The sequence below is a fragment of the Schistocerca nitens genome, chromosome 2 (genome assembly GCF_023898315.1).
Source record: "Schistocerca nitens isolate TAMUIC-IGC-003100 chromosome 2, iqSchNite1.1, whole genome shotgun sequence".
NCBI classification, from domain to species: Eukaryota; Metazoa; Arthropoda; class Insecta; order Orthoptera; family Acrididae; genus Schistocerca; species Schistocerca nitens.
Genome location: NC_064615.1, coordinates 564,919,369 through 564,941,463, shown reverse-complemented (window position 1 = coordinate 564,941,463; position 22,095 = coordinate 564,919,369). Strand labels below are relative to the sequence as shown.

At 40.7% G+C, this 22,095-nt stretch overlaps 1 protein-coding gene across 1 annotated transcript in view; it reads right to left on the bottom strand.

Moving 5' to 3' along the window:
• The window catches only part of LOC126236611 (coiled-coil domain-containing protein 40), a 425,031-nt gene that overhangs the window by 72,747 nt on the left and 330,189 nt on the right, over nucleotides 1–22,095 (bottom strand). Inside the window, exon 9 of the mRNA XM_049946047.1 lies at nucleotides 11,053–11,227. Coding sequence (XP_049802004.1) covers nucleotides 11,053–11,227 — 175 coding nt within the window. The remainder of the gene's footprint in view (nucleotides 1–11,052; nucleotides 11,228–22,095) is intronic.

Sequence of the window (22,095 nt, the reverse complement as noted above, 5' to 3'; positions counted from 1 at the left end):
CACTAATTAGTTCATTTGTAGACTAGTTTTCACTTATAACTGAAATATCACGGTTACCAATCTCTGCAGTGGTGTCCAACTCATTGTGCTTATTGCAAAGACTTTGAAAGTTTTGTTGAATTAATTTGAATCTAAGTTTGGATGATAACATGGGTATGTCATTCCAGTCTGCTTCAACTCTATGCTGGAGCACATGAATTGTAGTGGCTGGCGAATAGTGCCATTCCATTCTCTTAATAACCCTTGACTAGATACTTTCAGTCAATGAGAAATCGGGACAACATGCTGGTTAGGGCAATTGCTGAACATCTTTTGTAACATGGTAGGTCAGGACAGTGTAGGCAACATGCAGTCTTGTGTTATCTTGTTGAAAGATAATGTCACAGAGACCTGAAAGACAGAGCACAGCCATCAGCCTTAACATGCCACAAATGTAACATCTGATGTCCACATTACCAGCTATGCAAACCAGAGCATTGCATGGACGACTAAAGTAATACAGCAATGTTTGTTCTCCTTGGGGCATCCACCACGCACAATAAGGACTCATGTCAAAAGTTGATGTTGTGCCACTCCTGTGTCCAGTGTTGTGATTGAGTGAACCTGTGTCTGCTGCAATGTCAAGGGAAGATGCAACAATGGTCATCATGCTAATAGTCCATGGGCTCCAGATGTTGTCACAACGTCCTTGTGGATACTTGTCTTGCTGCAATCAATCTCACTTCCTGATCAAAAGTATGTGACATGGCTGTAAGATTCTGTATGGCAGGACAAATAATTTGTCTGATCTCTTAAGTGCCAGTCATGAGAGGCTAATGAGATCCTGCAGGGCACTGAGTATGAACCCACCGTAACTTACTGATTCCACATTCACATTACAGTCATGGGATCTTCACAAATGAGAGCAACAATATCACAGAATGATAAACCACTGTGTCAATGGGTGATGGTCCTGTCACTGTCAAACTCTGATATGTGCTGGTAGGTGTTTCTCCTTCTTATGCATGGCACATCATGATCTTCTCACAGACAGACAATATTCCATCTTCTCACAAATAAACAACATTCAAACGTCTTCTCTAACAGAAAACTGCTATGTAATCTTTCCTTATATACATAATGCAGATGACATTGCTCGTACCAATTTCGGGTGATTGCCCTGAAATGCTAATCTTTTGCATATCCAAACCTCTAGTACTCTTCACCACTATGATGTTTATTGGATGCTGCCTTCACAGTGTTGCAGCTGTAATGATCAGGAGCATTTCTATGTAGTGCTTGGTTAGCTATTCTTCTACAGTAGAACTGCAGTTCATCTACATGCTCCTGTCCAGAGCTAAATGTTTTGAATTACTCCTATTGATATGACATAAATGCCTTTTTATCTAGTTTACTGAACATATTCCTACTTGTTTAAACTGCTACTTCGGCAACCACTATCATCACTGATACCAGTTTTACAATGGATATCCTGAAAGAGGTCAGGGGCCTTTTTCCATTAGATCTAATACATTCCCATCATGAGTGGGCTTCCAAAATACCTGTTCTCAGTAATGTTCAGAGAAAGCTTTTACTACTTTTTGCAGGATGTCTTGCCTCAGCAGCCACTTGCAAAACTGCAGTTATTCTAATAAATGGACAATGACAGTAAAGTCTGAAAAATTTTTACTAGAAAACTGACATCCTGTCTGATGGTTTTGGTTAAATGTGGCAATTGGTTTGGTAATTGGTAGAAGGACCGAATTATAAATTTTTGCCCAGAGTTGATACTGACTCTTGGCCAAATAGTCTCACATGCAACTTCAATTTCAGTCTCAATGGATTTGAGTTTATGGTGCACTGCAACAAATAAATAACACTTCCATTTACCATTAACCTATCCTTCTGATATACACTTAGATCTCACCACGAAAAATTTTAAGAGTTTGGCCAGATGATGATCTCTGGATTGGAACAGCTTATGGAGTATATCTATAAAAAAAGTCTTTTATCAGACACTGGCTGGAAAGTCCAGCATGGAATAACAACAATATTATGAAAAGGATAGAGTGGAGGAGGCACTGAGTCAGAGACAGGCCAAAAGGACTTCTTCTGAAATATGGCCATTGTCTCCAGCCACTGTGGCCTGACACCAGGCTGGAACTGTGTGTGATGTAAGAAGCAATCCAGAGTGGATAGCAGGGTAAGGAGGAGGCATCAGAGGGGGTAGAGGGGGAGGGGGGATGTCAGGGTACAGGTGGGGGAAGGTGTTGTGCTGCCTGTCAGAGTGAGAGCATGCAGGGATGTGATGAGGACAGGATGCTAGGTGCAGAGTCAACACCATGCTGGAGGGAGGTTCACAGGGAGCAGAAAGGGGAGAGGGGAAAGGCGAAAAATAGAGAAGGGGAAAAGACTAACGGTGGTTTGGTGGAATGAAGGCATGTACAGTGCTGGAGTAGGAGTGAGAAAGGATAGATGAGTGGAGGACTGGGATTAGTTGAGACGAGAGAGGTTGCACAAATGAAAGATATGTTTTAGGGAGAGTTCCAACCCGTGCACTTCAGAAAAGCTGGTGTCAGTAAGAAAGAACTAGATGGTGCAGGCCATGAAGCAACCGATGATGTGAAGCATGTCATGTTGGCCAGTATGTGCAGCAACTCCATGGTCTAACTGTCTCTTGGCCACAATTTGGCAGTGGCCTTTCATACGGACAGATAGCTTGTCAGCTGTCATGTCCATATAGAAAGTAGTACAGTGTTTACAGCTTAAATTGTAGATTACATGGTTGCTTTCATATGTAGCTCTGCCTTTCATGAGATAAGAAATGCCTGTGACAGGACTGGAGTAGGCGGTAGCGGGAAGATGTATGGCACAGATCTTGCATCTAGGTCTATTGCAGGATACGTGCCATGAGAAAAGAGCTTGGTAGCAGCAGTGGAGTAGGGATGGATAAAAATATTGTGTACATTCAGTGGGAGGTGGATCATCAATGTGGGAGAGGTCGGGAAGATAGTGGATGGGATATTCCTGATTTCAGTATACTATGAGAGGTAGTTGGTATCTTGGTCCAGTCCTTGACGATACTGAGTCACGAGAGATGGTGGGGATGCGGGAGTTGGTAGAGGACTGGACAGACAAGGCACAGGATACAGGTTCCTGAACAATGTTATGGAGGATAATTTTGGTCTGTAAAGGCCCCAGTGAGATTCTTGGTATATTTTGGCAGGGACTGTGACGGCTGTGGGTGACTAGGCTGTATGGAAGGGACTTCATCCAAATCTCAAAGATGCCAACAATGAACCTGAACCACCTGAGTGTGTCAGAGCTGTGTGCAGAGGCAGGAGGAACTGGCCACAATTTGTGAATAGCTGAAGATGCTTATGGCCATGGTCAGCCATCAGTTGGCCATTGCTTAGGGGTGTGTTGGCAATTGAGAAACTAGCATGCCACATAGGACAGCTCAGGTGTTGCTCGTTTTGCTCACAGTACCTTCCAGTGTACTCAATGTGGAGGATCCACCCTCACTGCGGAGCGAATGGTAGACTGTTATGCAGTTGCATCACTTGAGTGGAGAGTTAATGTGGAGGCTGGCTGTCTGGGTTTGTCCATTCACCCTGTCAGTGGCGAGCTGGCCACTCCTTTACTAGGGTATGAGCGGACACATAGGGGGAGGGATTTACTAATTACTGAGCGCCCCAGTGTTTGGCGTGTTATGGAGCTCTTTAGCGAAATAGCATCCAGGGGTGGAAATAAATCCAATGTGCACTCAGAGAGCCTGCTGGGGGCCTCAAATGAGGTGTAGAGGAGGCCCTGCTTATGGCTGTTGAGGGTGCAGGGTGCAGTAGCCTGTAAGCTGCTGCTCAGGGCAGCACTAATGACACCTGTTTTAGGGTTCCAAGGCAATCCTCAGTTCCTTGGGGCTGCTGGCAGAAGAGATGAGGACTGCTGGCCTGACTCACAGGGTTCAAGAAGAGCTCACAATTTGCAGCATTGTGCCCAAAGCCGGTCAGAGTTTGGTTTGAAACTGACTGAAGGGTCTCAACCAAAGGCTCCGTCAATTCTGTGACAGTTGTGGCTGCAGAATTCGGGACCTGCATTATGGAGTGGAGAGTTGTATGACCCACCTTCATAGGTCGGGGGTGCACTACACAAAGGAAACAGGTACTCAAGTAACAGAGTACTTGGGACAGCACATGATTTTTTTAGGATAGGCAGTAGTTTAAGGTCCTTTGATGAACACTCGCCAGTTGATAGCAAGAAAGTGAAGTCAGATTGCATACAAAGTAAAAACACTTCGATTGCCCAAATTTTAACGGTAAATGTTAAACAATTCATAGCAACATTCCTGAATTCATTGCTCTCCATGAAAGTTGTCTCACTCAAATTATTCTTGGAACTGAAGAGTGGGATGAAACCTGAAATACAAAGCTCCAAAGTATTTAGTGAGGCATCGAATGTGTATTGAAAATACAGATTAGATACCATAAGAGGGTGAGTGTTCACTGCTATCAACAAAACTATTGTGCCTATTGAGGTTGAAATTCAGTCAGACAGTGAAGTTATCTCGACACAATTAGCAGGTCTAAGTGAACTAAAGTTAATTAGAGGACATTTTTACCAAACATCCAATTCCACTAAACACTTGTAGAATCATTCAAAGAAATTCTATGCTCAGTAATGCAGATATACCCAGATTATGCAATATTAGGTGGAGTGACAATCCTATGTCAGCAGAAAACTGCACTACTGGTGTGCTTCTTGATATAGTCACTTTGATTAATTTCGGGTCATATTACTGCAAGGCAATAGGAAATAGAAGGAGCGAATCTGTTTGATAGTAGGGAAGGCAAATGGTTGCCTATGTTTAATTGGGGAATTTTGGGAAAGTGTAGCTCATCTACAAAGAAGACAGCACTGAGAACTCTAGTGCAACCCATTCTTGAGTACAGCCCAATTGTTTGGGATGCACACATCAGGTCGGATTAAAGGAAGAAATTTAAGCAGCTCAGGCACATGCTGTTCAATTTCTTATCAGTAGATTCGATCAGCATGCAAATGTTATGGAGATGCTTTGTGAACTCAAATGGGAAGCCCTGGTGGGAAGACGACATTCTTTTCGCTATTACGGAAATTTAGAGAACTGGCATTTGACACTGACTGCAAAATGATTCTACTGCTGTCTACGTACATTTTGTGCAAGTAACAGATGTCACTGGTGCCAAAATGAGCAACAACTTGCACACTAATGCACTGTGCGGCCTCGATAGCTGTGGGCAGGGCCTCCTCCACATCTTGGGTGAGGCATCCGAGCAGACACACCGAGTGCAGATTGGATTTCTTTCCAGACATGTATGTTCTTTCCCTAAGGGGCTCCATAACATGCCTAACATTGGGGCTTCTGATAGTTCGTAAACCCTTCCCCCTGTGTGACTGCTCAGACGCTGCTAAAGGAGCAGCCACCTGTCCACTCACAGGGTGAATGGGCAAAGAAAGATTGTCAGTCTCCATACTGACTCACCCCTCAAGTGATGCGACTGCTTAACAATCCACTACTCACCCTATAGCGAGGAAGAGCCACCACGTAAAGTATGCTGGTAGGTTTCTCAACAGCAGAACCTGTGTGTAAAACAAATGGCACCTGAGGTATCCCATGTGACACATCAGTTTCTCCTCTGACACCACACCCCAAAGCAACAGCCTGCATATGGCTGACAATGGCCACAAGCATCTTCAGCTGTTCATGAACTGTGGTCAGGTCCCCCTGCACCTGTACCCAGACACAATGGAACCACAAAGATAAGTGAAATAAGGGTTTATACAGAGGCTTACAGACAGTCATTTTTCTTTGACTCTATATTATATGTGAGTGGAACAGAAAAGGAAATGACTATTAGTGGTGCATGGTAACACTGTATGGTGTCATGTGGAGTGTGATATAGACGTACAACGGATTGGCATAGGATACTGCTATCACATAGGATAGTGCTATTTGGTCGCCCATTGCTCTACCAAGGATTTGTTTGCAGGTGATGCCATCAAAGGAGAAGTAATTGTGACTGATGACCTGAGTCACTTCATTGAGTGCTTCTGTGGATCCTTCTTACCAACGTCAGTTTTTCTGAACTGTGCAGTTGGGAACTCTCTCTACAACATATCCTCCCTTCCTGCATTCGCCCTAAACTCAACTTTCACTAGTCCCAGTCCACTATCCCATTCCCACTCCCACTCATGCACTATATATGCCCTCTTTCTGCCAATGCACCCACGAAGTCTTTACCCTTCTCTCTTGTTCTTCTCCCTTTTATGCCCCCCCCCCCCCCCCCTCCCCTTTGCCTTCGTCACCTTCTGCCCCCAGCACAGCATCCCAGCTCTCTACCTAGCAGATCTATCTTGTACACATCATGTCCCTGCAGACTCTCGCTCTCACAGGCAGCACAACACTTTCCCCAACCCCTATCTTGCTATCCCTCTATTCTCTCTTTCATTGTGTTTGTCTGCAACTCAATGCCCTCTCTGTGTGGTGAGTATCAATCTATCCTTCTCATGAAATGTTTTTTATGGAAGTTATGAAGCATGATTTTAAGATTTTATACACTAAAGTTTATTCTAAAAAACTCACTAGCTTTCTGTACCTACTATTATATGATCTTCACGGATTTCGAGGGGTGCTTTAAACTCTGACACTTCTGCGATTTTCTAGCAAATACTTCAGCTGTTGGTCACTAGGATTTTAATGGTCCCATTCATGGAGGACATTTCTTTGGATCTTACATTAAAATTTGGGATCTCTCACAGCATCATTATCTGGACTGGGCAGAGAGTTGGTTAATGTAAAAAGAAAATGTTGTGTGCACCCCACATACATCATTTTTGCATAACAGCCTCTGATGTGTGGTGCACCTCTGACATATTTAGGGAGATCGTACTGTTTTCAAACTTATGGCAGTGATCTAGAAAGATTCAGCCTAGCCTGTCACAGGACCTCTGAAATTTCTGGTTCAAGATTTCTACCAAGCTTATAACCAGGGGGTCACAATCAGGTCTGGGAACAATGCTGTAGATTGAAAACTTCTTTAAAATTCTGTCAGCAAGGTTGGTCTTCTTCTTTGCCAACCACTGGAATAATTCAAGTACTACCTAGGAGGCCTGCCCAGCTTGCCGCACAGTCTAATGCGCTGCTTCCCGAGTGGGAAGGTGTGCCGGTCCCTGGCATGAATCCACCTGGCGGATTTGTGTCGAGGTCCGTTGTGCTGGCCAGCCTGTGGATGGTTCTTACATGGTTTTCCATCTGCCTCAGCGAATGTGGGCTGATTACCCTTATTCCGCCTCCGTTACAGTATGTCAACAATTGCTGCCCAAACACTGTCTCCATATACATGTACACCATATTTACTCTACCACACAGGTGGGGTTACACTTGTCTGGTATGAGACGTTCCCGGATGGGTCCACTGGGGGCCAAACCACACAAAAACCCTGGATTTGGTGTGGGGTGGTGGTGGGGTGGGTGGACTGCTGTGGCCTGTTGTGGGGTTGTGGACCACTGCAGGCTACGGTGGGACAAAGCCTCTCCATCATTTCTAGGTTCCCAGTTCATACACAATACGCACTATCTAGGAATCCAAAAGACAAACATCATTCTTGTCAATTTGCACCACAATCTGCACTGGTTGTACCTTGTTCCCTCAATGGCTACTGTAGCAGCCTTTTCAGCAAGTTGAATGATGCCTCCAGCAATATACACATAGTGCACAAGGTGATCCTTTGCTTCCCTTGCTGGCATACACAGGAGGAGTGCCATTATTTGCTATATATTAGAACTGCCAACAATTAACAAACCTCTACCCTTTAGTGTTTACTTCCCCCTGATAAGAACATAGCAGACTTCCCAACAACTGACATGTGCCTCACTGGCTCTGTTCCAGTTTCTGTGGCACACGGCAACTCAAGATGTGTTGGTTATGAGGATGGGTGCTGTACACTGAGTTCTCCTGGGTTCTTGCTTCCACTGTACAAGGCCTCTAGTTCTGCTACCAACACACTACTCAAGTCAAGAAGTGTATTGCCTGTAAACAGACCATTGGTATCTCTGCTAAGTGTCTGCTGGTAGTTCTCTCATCACACTCACTCACAGCAGCTTAAAATCGCTTGACAGCGCTCAAAGTGATTTCCTGTTACAAACAGTGTCCAGCTCATCTCATGCCATTAACAGTGGAGTTGCATTGTCGCTGGTACGTTTCTTAACAGTAAACAAATAATTTTAAATTAATCTCAATACTTCTCTATAAATTTCAGGATATATTATGTAACAAGGATCTCTGGTCCAATCTCTGGTCCAAAAGAATGTGATCTGTGTGATTTACACATTAGCTTTTGGCCAAAGCTTCTTCGGAAAAGGAAACAAATTAATTCACACAAGCAAGCACACCTTACGTACGCATGACCGCCATCTCTGGCAGCTCAGACCAGAATGCAAGTGACATGTAGAATGGAAGCAGCAATCTGGAGGGGGTGGGAAAGGGGAAGGGATAGCAGGGTATGGGTATAGGAACAGAGAAGAGCACTATCTGGTGGAGCATACAGGGAGTAGACTGCCCACAGGTGCAACATCAGGAGGCTATAGGGCAGGAAGGTGATGAGGGCTGGGGGGAGTTGGGGGGGGGGGGTGGAGGGTGGAACTGAGAACAAAAAAGGAGAGGAGTCGGGAAGGGGAGAGTGAAGTAGGTGCACTGGCAGAGGGTGGGAGATGAGAATAGAGAGGAGGTGATAGGACAGAGGAGGTGGAAAATGTTGGGTGGAGGTTGTTGGGACAGTAGTCACTGTGGGATGAGGCCGAGATAATTTCAGGTGTGGAGAATGTGTTGTAAGGATAACTCCCATATGCACAGTTCAGAAAAGCTGGTGGTAGAGGGAAGGACCTAGATGGCTCAGGCAGTGAAGCAACCATTTCAATCAAGCATTTTATGTTCAGCTCCATGTTGTGCCATAGGGTGACCTATTTTGCTCTTAGCCACAGCATGGCAGTGGCCATTTATGCTGGCAGGCAGCTGGTTGGTAGTCAAACAAATATATATTTCCATTGTGCCTGTCTGCAACTCAATGTGTCGTGTAGCAATCTACCTTCTCCTTATATTGTTGCTATTCCAACCTGGAGTTTCCACTGTTTGATTTGCGTTATTACTAGAGAAAAATAAAGTTTACTGATTCATTGAATTTAACTTTATGTCTCAAACAGATGTTTTCTGTGCTCACTAAACTGCTGTTGAAGAAGGACACTTAATTGAATGTGATATGAAAGTTATAATGTGCACAAAATATAAAATAATGCCACAGAAATCAACATCATGGTAGCTACATTTATGCCATAATAGTAAATCTTAAAAACTGGCATACAATAAGCAGATCAGTCAATGGAAAAAAAAAGGAAATAGTGCACTGATCACATAAGCAAATAAATAGAAACAATTTTCAGAAAGAGATACTGAAGAATTTTTAGCATAAACAACAGGACTGCACACCATTGATTTATTACAAAATACATTACACACACAACAATTTTAAGGTCCCACAATTTCTCAGAAATAAATCTTGAGGCATGTAGATTTAGGTGTAAAAACCAGCATGAATGATTGTCTGAGGGAAGATACTACAGCCAAAATTTATAGAAGTACAAATGTAGTTCACAACTGATGATATGGTACTAATTATGTTTCTCACTGCATTCAGTGTTTGAAAAAACATATTGTTTCACAACACCCATATGAGTTTTTATATTTCTGAATAACTACTGTAAACTACATTCATTTCAACCAGCTTACTATGTTCATCCCTTGGTCTCCCTCTAATATTTATCCCCTCCACCTGCAACACTTAAATTTATATCACACGTAAACAAACTCCTCTTTTTTAGCAATGCTTTTTTTACTATTACCAATCTGCATTTTACATCATGAGGTATTTTGGTGACAAATACCAAAACTTGTCTACCACATACTTTTAGTGTCTCATTCTTTAATCTGCAGAATTACAAAGTCATCAGTAAGTCTCAGAGTCTTTATTTCATCTCCCTGAAATTTAATTCCCTTTTCAACTTTGTCCTCAGTTTTTGTTACTGCTTGCTCAATGTACAGACTGAATAACATGAAGTCAACTTATGTATGTAGATAAACATGTGAAATGCACAGTTTTGAGCTTGGCTGATTTTATGGTGCCTTCTACACAAGTGTGCTACCACAATAAAAACTGTAGGATCAGTACATCACAGTAAAAACATAGAAAATCTTGGGCCACAAGAAAGCATGTCTTCTGCACAAGAAAGCTAACAATGTTAATTTCACAGTGAAGCAGTAATTTGGCATTCCCATTTCATCCAAAACTTTTCCTTATTGTCCCACATTCTGTTGTGGATTTGCTGAAACAACTTGTGGTGTTCAGGAATGTGTGTCACACAATTTCTTTTACCTCTCTTTAAAAATATGGTGACATTTTGTAAACACTACTCTGTGACGAGTACATGAACTTTCACTGAGCCCTACAAAAGATCCAGTTAGTTGGTCGGTACTCTTCACTTCTACAGAGAACATATTACCTTTGCATATGACATCAAGGTTTTGAAGCAGTTGCATCTTTGGTCTGGCAAATCATGTTTGGAATGTGATACAACCATTCCTGTGTAGAGAGTGCAGTACAGTACTTAAAAAAATCATATAATAGCCTTAATGTGAGCAGAGACAATACCCCAAAAGTCGCCCCTTTCTCATCCCTTCATGCCATGCATTGTTATTGTGACAAATATGAAATATGTGCAGCCAATCAGAGAGGGGTTCAAATCATTAACTGGCTGTATCAATTTAGATTTTTCATAGTTTACACCAGGATGATTCCTTAAACAAGCCTATAGTTAATTTATTTCCTTCACATTCATTCAAACATATCTTGTGCCCTCTGTCTAAAGATTTTTAGACCAGTTCAACAATTAAAATATAAGATTCATTCTGTTCCCTTCTCTTCTATCTCCAATGACCCAACAAAAGTTTTTCAGATAAGATACATATTTTTACATATGTTTACTTACGCTTCTGTAATATATTCAGCTGATGTTGTTGCTCATTTCTTTTCTTTGACAAACTCACAACTCTGTTCTGCTGTCTTATCCACACTTGCTGCAAATGCTCAGACTTCTGTTCTGTTTCATCAATAGCTGTCTGAAGTGACATCATTTTTAACTGATATGGTGTTACCTCTTGACCCTGAAAATGTCAATAGACTGCAGTTAGTATGATAACTGCATTTATTATAGATTCATAAATATGTACACATTTCAAATTGAACAGATAAAACTAAGTATTTGTATATCTGAGAGATAAGTTTTCATTTCAACTTAAGAGCAAAACAGGAAGAGAGGGTCGAATACCATCATGCTGCTACATAATTCAATAAACAAATTAAATATATTTCATAACTATTTTCAATTTTTTTGGATTTCTCAGATGTTTTAATCCAAACTTTTAAACTTAAAGAACATGGAAGAGATGTAGCAACACAAACAGTTTAAAACAGAAAAGAGACAGAGCAGAAGGGAAAAATAGCTGAAAGGCGAGGGCTACCTTTCCATAACAATATCATCATGTGGAAAACCAAATGGAACTATTACTTAAAAAAATATTTTACAAAAAAAAAAAATTCTACACTCCTGGAAATTGAAATAAGAACACCGTGAATTCATTGTCCCAGGAAGGGGAAACTTTATTGACACATTCCTGGGGTCAGATACATCACATGATCACACTGACAGAACCACAGGCACATAGACACAGGCAACAGAGCATGCACAATGTCGGCACTAGTACAGTGTATATCCACCTTTCGCAGCAATGCAGGCTGCTATTCTCCCATGGAGACGATCGTAGAGATGCTGGATGTAGTCCTGTGGAACGGCTTGCCATGCCATTTCCACCTGGCGCCTCAGTTGGACCAGCGTTCGTGCTGGACGTGCAGACCGCGTGAGACGACGCTTCATCCAGTCCCAAACATGCTCAATGGGGGACAGATCCGGAGATCTTGCTGGCCAGGGTAGTTGACTTACACCTTCTAGAGCACGTTGGGTGGCACGGGATACATGCGGACGTGCATTGTCCTGTTGGAACAGCAAGTTCCCTTGCCGGTCTAGGAATGGTAGAACGATGGGTTCGATGACGGTTTGGATGTACCGTGCACTATTCAGTGTCCCCTCGATGATCACCAGTGGTGTACGGCCAGTGTAGGCGATCGCTCCCCACACCATGATGCCGGGTGTTGGCCCTGTGTGCCTCGGTCGTATGCAGTCCTGATTGTGGCGCTCACCTGCACGGCGCCAAACACGCATATGACCATCATTGGCACCAAGGCAGAAGCGACTCTCATCGCTGAAGACGACACGTCTCCATTCGTCCCTCCATTCACGCCTGTCGCGACACCACTGGAGGCGGGCTGCACGATGTTGGGGCGTGAGCGGAAGACAGCCTAACGGTGTGCGGGACCGTAGCCCAGCTTCATGGAGACGGTTGCGAATGGTCCTCGCCGATACCCCAGGAGCAACAGTGTCCCTAATTTGCTGGGAAGTGGTGGTGCGGCCCCTACGGCACTGCGTAGGACCCTACGGTCTTGGCGTGCATCTGTGTGTCGCTGCGGTCCGGTCCCAGGTCGACGGGCACGTGCACCTTCCGCCGACCACTGGCGACAACATCGATGTACTGTGGAGACCTCACGCCCCACGTGTTGAGCAATTCGGCGGTACGTCCACCCGGCCTCCCGCATGCCCACTATACGCCCTCGCTCAAAGTCCGTCAACTGCACATACGGTTCACGTCCACGCTGTCGCGGCATGCTACCAGTGTTAAAGACTGCGATGGAGCTCCGTATGCCACGGCAAACTGGCTGACACTGACGGCGGTGGTGCACAAATGCTGCGCATCTAGCGCCATTCGAGGGCCTCACCGCGGTTCCTGGTGTGTCCGCTGTGCCGTGCGTGTGATCATTGCTTGTACAGCCCTCTCGCAGTGTCCGGAGCAAGTATGGTGGGTCTGACACACCGGTGTCAATGTGTTCTTTTTTCCATTTCCAGGAGTGTATTTAAGCACAATTTAATATCATTAATGCTATGTAAAATACTAGTGTTACTTACTGCCCAATACTTACTGTGGTAAACTGGAATTAACTGGGAAAATGCCTTGGCTCAGTCTATCATGCAGAATATTTTAGCATTGTTAATGTTACTGTTAAAATCAATCACATTAGGTATAGTATAGGAGTTGGGAATTGTGTGGCCACTGAAAGCTCTACAGTCTCCACAAATATCTTTTTTACGGACCATGTGCATGAATGTGGAACACTCGGCTCATATAGACATAAGAATAACAACACTTTTGCAATTAATAGATGCATGCACACATGTATGAGGGGGATTATTATTATATGCTTCTCAAATCCTTTTAAATGACACTAATAAAATGTCAAAAGCTATGCATGGTCAGTGCTACAGAATAATCTGTATCACTATGGAAAGGCAAATTAATGAGTGCTGACATGATAATGAAAGAATGAGTGAGATCAACAGAAAACTGTAAACTGATGAGTTGCTTGTTGGCACTTGTCTAACAATTAAAGTCTACCAATACAAATAAGTACCATTATAAAGAATTGTTCTTCAGTGGTGGTTGTCTGACACCTTGCTCAGACTGCCACCAGGAACAAAGGGTGAACCTTTGAGAATACTAACCAATCATGCTGGAGATACACCAAAAAGGCCACTAAACAACCACAGGCTACATACAGATGCCAAGTGCCAAAAGGCAACACATCAAAAGAGTGGCTGTAAAAGCTTCAACAATTTTATAAAATGTAAACTCTTTTTCACTGATGTGAGAAACAGCTTTGATACTGTCAATTCAAATAAATTATGGAATGCTGGCTTTCAAGGCCAGCATTTGAGTTATCGCTGATATTTGTTTTCTAGGCATCAGGCCATGGACCAAGGCATAATTCTCTGTCTAACAACTCATATTCCAATGAAGGCAACATAATCTGAGCCTTTAATGACCCAGAAAGCTGTTACAGAGACAAAGAAGATCAGTAACAGCATTCTGAGTCATGAAAGCCTTTGATGGTATCTCTAGCAATGGAAGATGAAACATCATACAGAAAATACCTTGGACCATGGATTTATTCCCATGAAACAAATATGCGCAATAATTCAAATGAAGTTGTTCAAGAATGAGCAAAACTCAAATAGACTGAATAGATAAAAAAGAAAGATTTGAAACAAGTAAAGTTGTAGTGTTTCTGTTCAGTTTGGCATATTTCACTCAATGGACATTTAATGTTTCTGCTTTTCTTCTTATTTTAGCTGACCAATGCCTTGGATGCAGCACTACTAGAATTCATCTTATTAGTGCTCTCCTTGCTGCAGGAACTACTTCTCTTGAATAATTATGTGGTACCTTCAGGTAACATCAAATGTCCAAAAAGAATATCCAACTAAAATTACTACATACAAGTATATAAATAAAAGGAAAGACTCAGAATGACTGTGTAATAAAAAGTTCATTTGTCACATCCATTGTCATCATTTCACGCATTAACTCCAAGGATTTCATGTTTCTCCAGTTTAACTCTTATTCAGTGAAGCTGCTACTTTACATTTTCGTACGGTCCAGACTCAAAAAACGCAAAGATGAGGTAAATGCAGAATTGAGGAAAATGTTAAAACCCCCAAAATATGAGCAAGAACACATGTAACTAGCATATATAATTAAAAATCGCAATCCTCTCCAGTACTTTGTATAAAATCTGTCTTAGTAAAGTAATGGCATATCAACAGGGGGGAGGGGGGGGGGGGGCAGGAGGGGCAGTGCCCCCACACTTCAAACTAGTATTTGGATGCATGCATTTGAGCTACGTGTAGTATTGCAAAAAAATCCCTCCATAACCCATTGCAGCTTATCCTGAAATTAGGCATCATGACAGTGTACGTAGATCATCCTTTTATTCAACAGCAAGAGAAAGTCCACTGCTGTTGCAGGATCAAAAAGTGAGATGTATGTTCCAGATCATTACTATATACCAAGTTGTTGTCAAGTTCACAGTTCATAACACACACTACATTCACATTTCAGAATGAAAATTTTAATTAATTTGACTAGTTAGAAATATCCCCCATTTATGTTTCATAGGAATACATAATACATTAATGATTTGACACCTGCTGCTGTATTTAGGGGCCATATTTCTCATAGTCTACTCGGCGATAGTAGTTAAGCAATGCAATCAATATACTGTCCTCAATCAATAGTTCAGTACGATATATAAAATCCTCACATAATTTTGTGTTATTTCACTTGACATGTCCTATATTATTAGTACACCCTACGTGCAATATGTATTTGGCAGGACCAAATAAAAAATCAGATCAGTTGTGACAATTATTGCTTAGAGAATGTCTTCCATGTCAAAAACAGCCCTCAGTTTACTGTGGCATTATAGATAATTTTATCCTCAAGTCTAGTATGCACTGATTTATCATCCAGATTAATTATCGCAATTTCTTATCCCTGGCTCATAGACGCAATATTACTGTTGCAGACTGTTTGTGGAAAACTTTTTCTTGCCTTGCAACCCAGAGAAACCAAAGCAGAAAGCGAATTTTCAGTCAAATGGATCACTGTTTTATATGAATGAGGCAAAGCTACATCCCTTTCTGAAATTAGTTTATTCAGAAAATGCTTTACTATTTGCACACAAAAATTAAAAAAAATACTGTTTTTGGATTTGCATGGTGTTTTTCTTTTCGCTGTGCAGCATTTCTCATGTGATTTCATAAAAAATTTGATATATTATAGCTGAAAATACATGCTTGGCTGTGAACTGGCTACCTCTTTGTTATTAGTCATAGTTTTTATGATGTTGATAAATGAAGCACCATAACTCATTGAATGTAATCTGAAGAACTTGAAGTGAAGAATGACTTCACTGATTATTTCATGTTTTGTGCTCTTTAGCTCATGTTTTGCAGCATACCAACTGAAGCTAACATACCAAAGTAATATTTTTATCGTGGTAGGAAAGCTGTACCTCTCCAATGACGAGTAAATGGATTATATGTGGTGCTGATATGCCTCACATGGTAAGTTTCTGCACATCAAGTAGAGTGCCACGTGACAAGTCACTACACATAAACAGTTTGAGGTACTGAAACAAGGTTTTCAGCAAATAATATAATGCAAAGAAATGGATAGTTCTCTGTACAATAAATACTGAGATATTTTTATATGTCACATCATGGAAGTATATTAATGCCTTTCATTAGCTTATGAAAGGAAAAATACAGTATTATAGTGCAAGTCAGTGTTCACAATAAAACTTGTCACAAAAACAACAGCAAGTAAAAATATACAGTCGCTTCTGGCAAGAAGTTTTAATATAATGCTAGTGTGGCTTCATACTTGCCTGTTATACAGCCACTGAGACAAGCATTTGTACACAGAAAACAAGATTTGAATTCTCTGTATTTCACACCAGTTTCATCAAAAATGTTACATGTAATGGTACAAACATTGTTCTGTTTTCTTGAATCAATTTAACAACTGAAAGCTGAATGTCAAATAAACACAAAAACACAGTGCTTTATATGGCAGTTCATCACTGAGCAAATATGGTAGTACACATTATCTATCTTTTTTAAAGTCATCAGTCGCAATCGATTTGATGTGAATTGTGCAAGTTTGTTTGTTTGTTATGTCTGATGTTAATGTTCTTCCATTTTCACTGCAGTATTGCTTTAAAGCCTGATTTGCACCCTGTTTGGTAATTCACTATACGGATGTCCAATAATGTTTACAGTGCTTCCTCTTACTTGCAACACATAGAATTAGTGAATTGTAGCATCAATTTTAAACTTCAGTATCTAACATTTCATTAACTTTCTGTGTTTACATTGGCCCATGGGTCATGGCTGATATTTATGTACAATTATTACTATTTCGTTATTTTAGGTGTGGTACTGTACAATGCCACAAAAATCTATCGAGGAATTTTTTGGAGGTGGCAGTACCACTAAAAAATTTCAGATCATTTGTATTAGCATTACCCATGACAGTGGCCAGTCTCAATATGATAACAGTAATACTAGTTGAAGAGACTTACAAGAAAGAATTATGGCTGATTCAGTGATGGATGTGGCTGGGCAGGAGCAGTTCACTCTCTGTGTACATTGTGTTGACCCTGAGATGCTCGAAATAAAAGAACTTTTTCTGGGTTTATATAGTCCGCCAGACTCCAAGGCCCAAACACTGGCAACTACCATTAAAAACATCCCTTTAAAACTGTCACTAGGAACTGAGTTTCTACATGCTCACTGTTTCGATGGTGCAACCACTATGTCTGGGTGGAACAAAGGTGTGAAGGAAATACTCCTCCAAGGCAAGCCAAAGAGTTGTTACATCCACTGCAGGAATCATCGTTTGGATCTGGCACTACAGCTTTGAGCCATTGTGTGATATACTGGTAACTGTGAAAGACATCTCAAATATAATTCCAGTCAGCAAAAAGGGGAAATAAAACGTGTATGCACGTGTTGTGCTACCATCTGGTGTCAATGAGATGAATCCAAACCCAAGAGCTCAACAACTGATTCCAATGTGTCCCACCCAATTGGTGGTCTGAATAAAATCTTTGACACATTTCAGGAAAAACTATGAGCAGGTCCAGAAAATGGTGACTGAAATATTGAATGTACCCAGCTCAGTTAGAGACGAAAGAAAGTCAGGCCTGCATGGCTATGTGAAGAGGCTCAAAAAGTTTGAAACAATTTTTTATATAACAGTAGCAACCGAATTGTTTGGACTGTATGAGGAACTGGCCAGACCTCTACAGAATCCAAAGTTTAATGCAGCTAGAGTGAAACATTCTGTAGAAGTTACAAAAGTAGCTCTGGCAAATCTTAGGACCATGGAAGCATTTGATATCCTGTTAGAGAAATCCAAAGATTATTCTAAGAACCTAAATATGAAAGATCCAAATATATCAAGGCCAAGAAAAATACCAGTGCAGTTGCAACATAGAGAAATACCATCCGTTCCCTTCTCAAAGAATTGCCTCAAGAATGAAAATTTAGGAAAGATTTGTTTGATATTATGATTTCCTGAATAAGATTGATCAAAGGTTCAACCAAGAGCGGCTGTCCCATCTTGAAGAGATACTTATTAAGACCTTCCAAACACTCCCCCATTTACACGACATTTGGAAAAATTGCTTGGAGTACATGCAACAGATTTTAACCTGGATAGGCTTCATGCACAGCTCAAAATGCTGTGAACCACTATGACTGGTACATACAACCATGTAGTGTATCCTCTATTGCAATAAAACTTATTGCTGAATCTGATAGGGTTAAAGAACTCTTTCAGGAAGTTATTTGCCTCATCACCCTGATTCTGACAGTTCCAGTATCATCAGCATGCTATGGGAGGTCATTCAGCACCTTGAGACAACTTAAAACTTGCCTCAGATCAACAATGACTCAGTTGAGATTCATCCATCTACTCCTGCTCCATGTTCATCAAGACAGGACTGGAAAAATTAATCTTATGGATGCCATGAAAGAATCTGTTTCCTGAACTGTCGAAAGGAAAACTGCATTTGAAAATTGCATGTAAAATTTTTTAGTCTAATAAAAACAAAGTAAATGCCTTCTTCTTTTTCCATTAAGATATGATGCACAGTGTTCGTAAAATAGTGATAATAACAAAAGGTTTCTCCCCGGCTGATTGATATTGCAGTCTACAATAAATATGAACTCCTTTTCATAAATGGTCTCAAAATAAAGTAGGAATAAAGTAGGAACAATATCTTCCCAGATAAATGATGTTTTTTTAAAAATTAAAGCAACAAAATTGTTTTCGTGAGCTTGACATATAAAACTGGGTCCTTATTAGTATTAATGAGTTGTTTCTCTCTGTAGAACAACATAGCGCTGATTACCTAACAAACCTTCCCACACTATCGATATGCATGTATTATTAATGGTTTTGCTGAAAGATGAAATCAATAAATGGGTTTGCTTGCCCCCCCCCCCCCACCTCTAAGGAAATAGTTGGTTTGACACTTAGTGAAGGGAATTAAATGTACAATAAAATGTTTGTGTGATAATGTGTGGTAATGAATTTCATCAGTTCTTAAAAAAATCACTGTTTTCTGACATGCTATGACTACAAATTATGTGTTCAAAACACACATTTTTGAGAGATCATCCTTTGTGTTCACCCAGAAAAAGCAACAGTTGATGAACATGTTGAATAAAACCAAAAACAACACAGCAGTTAGCTATAAGCATAAATGCAGACATCTGCTTAATGACATACTTTGTCACTACTGCTGTTATTGTTAAGTGCTTTTCTTATGAGCCACACTTCATATGTTCATCACAGTTAAAGTCTTATTTTAATCTTGATGAGAGAAACAGAGATGTAAAAAAAAATAAGTTTACTTCTCCAATTGACAGTGCTGCAGTTTCACTCCATGCTCTGCTGCCAATCTTTACGATGTACAGTGTGTGGTGTAAAGTATATTCATGAGTAGTGTATGTGATTGTTGCAACTGTATCATGTTACATTTGAACACAAAAGTCTTTAAAATATGCTACTGTGAAATCCTTGTTCTATTTCCAGGTGACATCTCTGTCATAGCACATCATCCACACAAAAAGTATATTTTCAGCCCTTCACAAAATGCTTTCACCCCTACCTGCACTCTCATCAGTGAAGAGCCATTCCCCCTCTCCATACATCCAGTAGGTGAGCTCATTTTACATGTGTTAGGGTGGTGTTGTGGCTGCGCTGACTATTGGGCGACTTAACAAGTCGCCAGCCAATAAGAGTTCACTAGCCGGAAATGGGTGACGTTTCCTCAATTATGACCGAGCATAAGCTTCAAGACTCAGTGTTTGAATTTAAAAGTTTGACGATTTATATTGTTACTGAATACAGTACATCGGAAGTAGATGCAAAAAGATGCCTCTAAGTTATAAGTGGCACAACAAAAGATGGTAGCTGGGGCCCTTTTTAATGTATTGGCTCAATCCGGAACACTTTGCTTCAACTGTCTTGCTTTTACATTACAGCTGCAACCTAGCAGTAGTTGTATCACAATTGCACAGTGAATCAAAATGTTGCAAGTTGTGTTTGCAACACCAATCATGGCTTATGTCAGAATTTCCTCTCTCACATCTCCCCTCTCCACAATGGCCTAAAATATTCCCTTAATGCCGCCACCACCCATGGTGCTAACCATCTGTCTTTTGAGCTACTTATAACTTGTTCAGTCACATCAAATGTCAATAGGTAGTCAAGTGAGACGTCAAATAAGAACTTAAAATCAAGGTAAACCATACTTAGAAGAAACATAAAATCAGGGAATTTTCAGCATTGATCTTATGGATTTTTCAAATGGGCTTCAAATTTATGGATTAGAATTGCGAAAAATGTAAAATCAGAGAATGTAAAATTGAAGTTCCTCTGTATTTATGCCATGCAGGTACTTCCTTTTACAAAGTTACTGTGGTTGCTATCCCATCCTGAAGATATGCGTCATCCCTTGGCATGGTTCTCCATATGCAAATAAAACAAAAAACTGTTTTATCATTTTTTGTTCATGAACCTCATCCATAGGTAACAATATGTAGGTATATACATAACTCTTCTGGAATAGTAAATACAGCTACTTTGCTTTAATTCACATGTCAAATGTCTGTAAGGTACCTATGTTTTCTTTTTATATTATCAACTATGCTTTTCCTTGTGAATGTATCACTATGATTATCGATTCAAAGTAAATATGTATCAGTTGTAACTAAAGGACAATGCACTTATCCTTGCACACAATATTTTCATAACATGACTAATATTTGACCTTAACGTCCTCTACAGTACATTTGTTTTAATGTGCCTACATTTCTCACCTAATTCTGTTCTGTCACCACAGCATTTGCCTCTCAATGCTACTGCAATAAAGTTGTAATAATTTTCTTTCTAGACATAATTACAAGAAGGAATTTTTAAAACATTCAACTTTTATGAGAACACAGCACAGTCTGGCTTCCTTAACTTTCTACAATGACAATGAAACCAGGCCCCCTCCTGACATGACAAGCCGGCATGCTGTCCAGTCAGGTACGGTGGCGGACACATTCTACAATAATTTTACATTGTGGTCTTCATAACAATATAAGCAGAATTAACTTGTGCATCATAATTCTTTTATCTCCTAACTTCCATCATTTCAAGCATACAAACTCAAGACACTATTTTACCTTCAATAATTGACTGTTTAATTACATATATCAAGCTTCCACAACTCAGACAACTTTCCTTCAGCGCAGCACTGGAGTTAATCTCAAATATTAAATAATTCACCTGTATCAAAATTATTATTCACATTTCTCTCCTCAGGCACATTTCTTCTCTTTTCCTGTCACCACTTCTCCTTTACTACAGAGGTGATATACCAGTGTACCAAATCCTTCCCTTACCTCAACACAGATGTGGGGTCCTCCTTCCTTTGTACACCTACTCTGTTTCCTAAGGTACTATGTGTATTCGGTCACAGCAACCTGTTTGAAACAATACTTCCTCCTCTTATGCACCTATTACACTGAAATGTCCTTACTCTTGCTTTACAAATAAACAGTCTGGTTTTATAGTTTTACCTTGTTTTCATCCCCTACGTACCACTTATACCACTTTAGTCAGCAATATTTGTAACTAACTTCCAAGTATATTAACAATATTTCGAAAAGGATAGATTGCTACTCACTGTGAAGATAATGTGTTGAGTTGCAGATAGGCACAACAAAAAGTCTGTTACACAGTATAGCTTTTGGCCAAAGCCTTTTTCAGCAAAGACAGCTATAATGTGAAAAAATCTTTTTATTGCACCTGTCTGCAACTCAACGAGTCATCTTTATGGTGAGTAGCAATCCATCCTTTTCCTAATATTGTTGATATTCCAACCTGGAGTTTCAAGTCTTCCATTGTTTCCATTGTACCGTCTGTGAGTGGTTATTGTATATTATTTTCAATAGCAATCC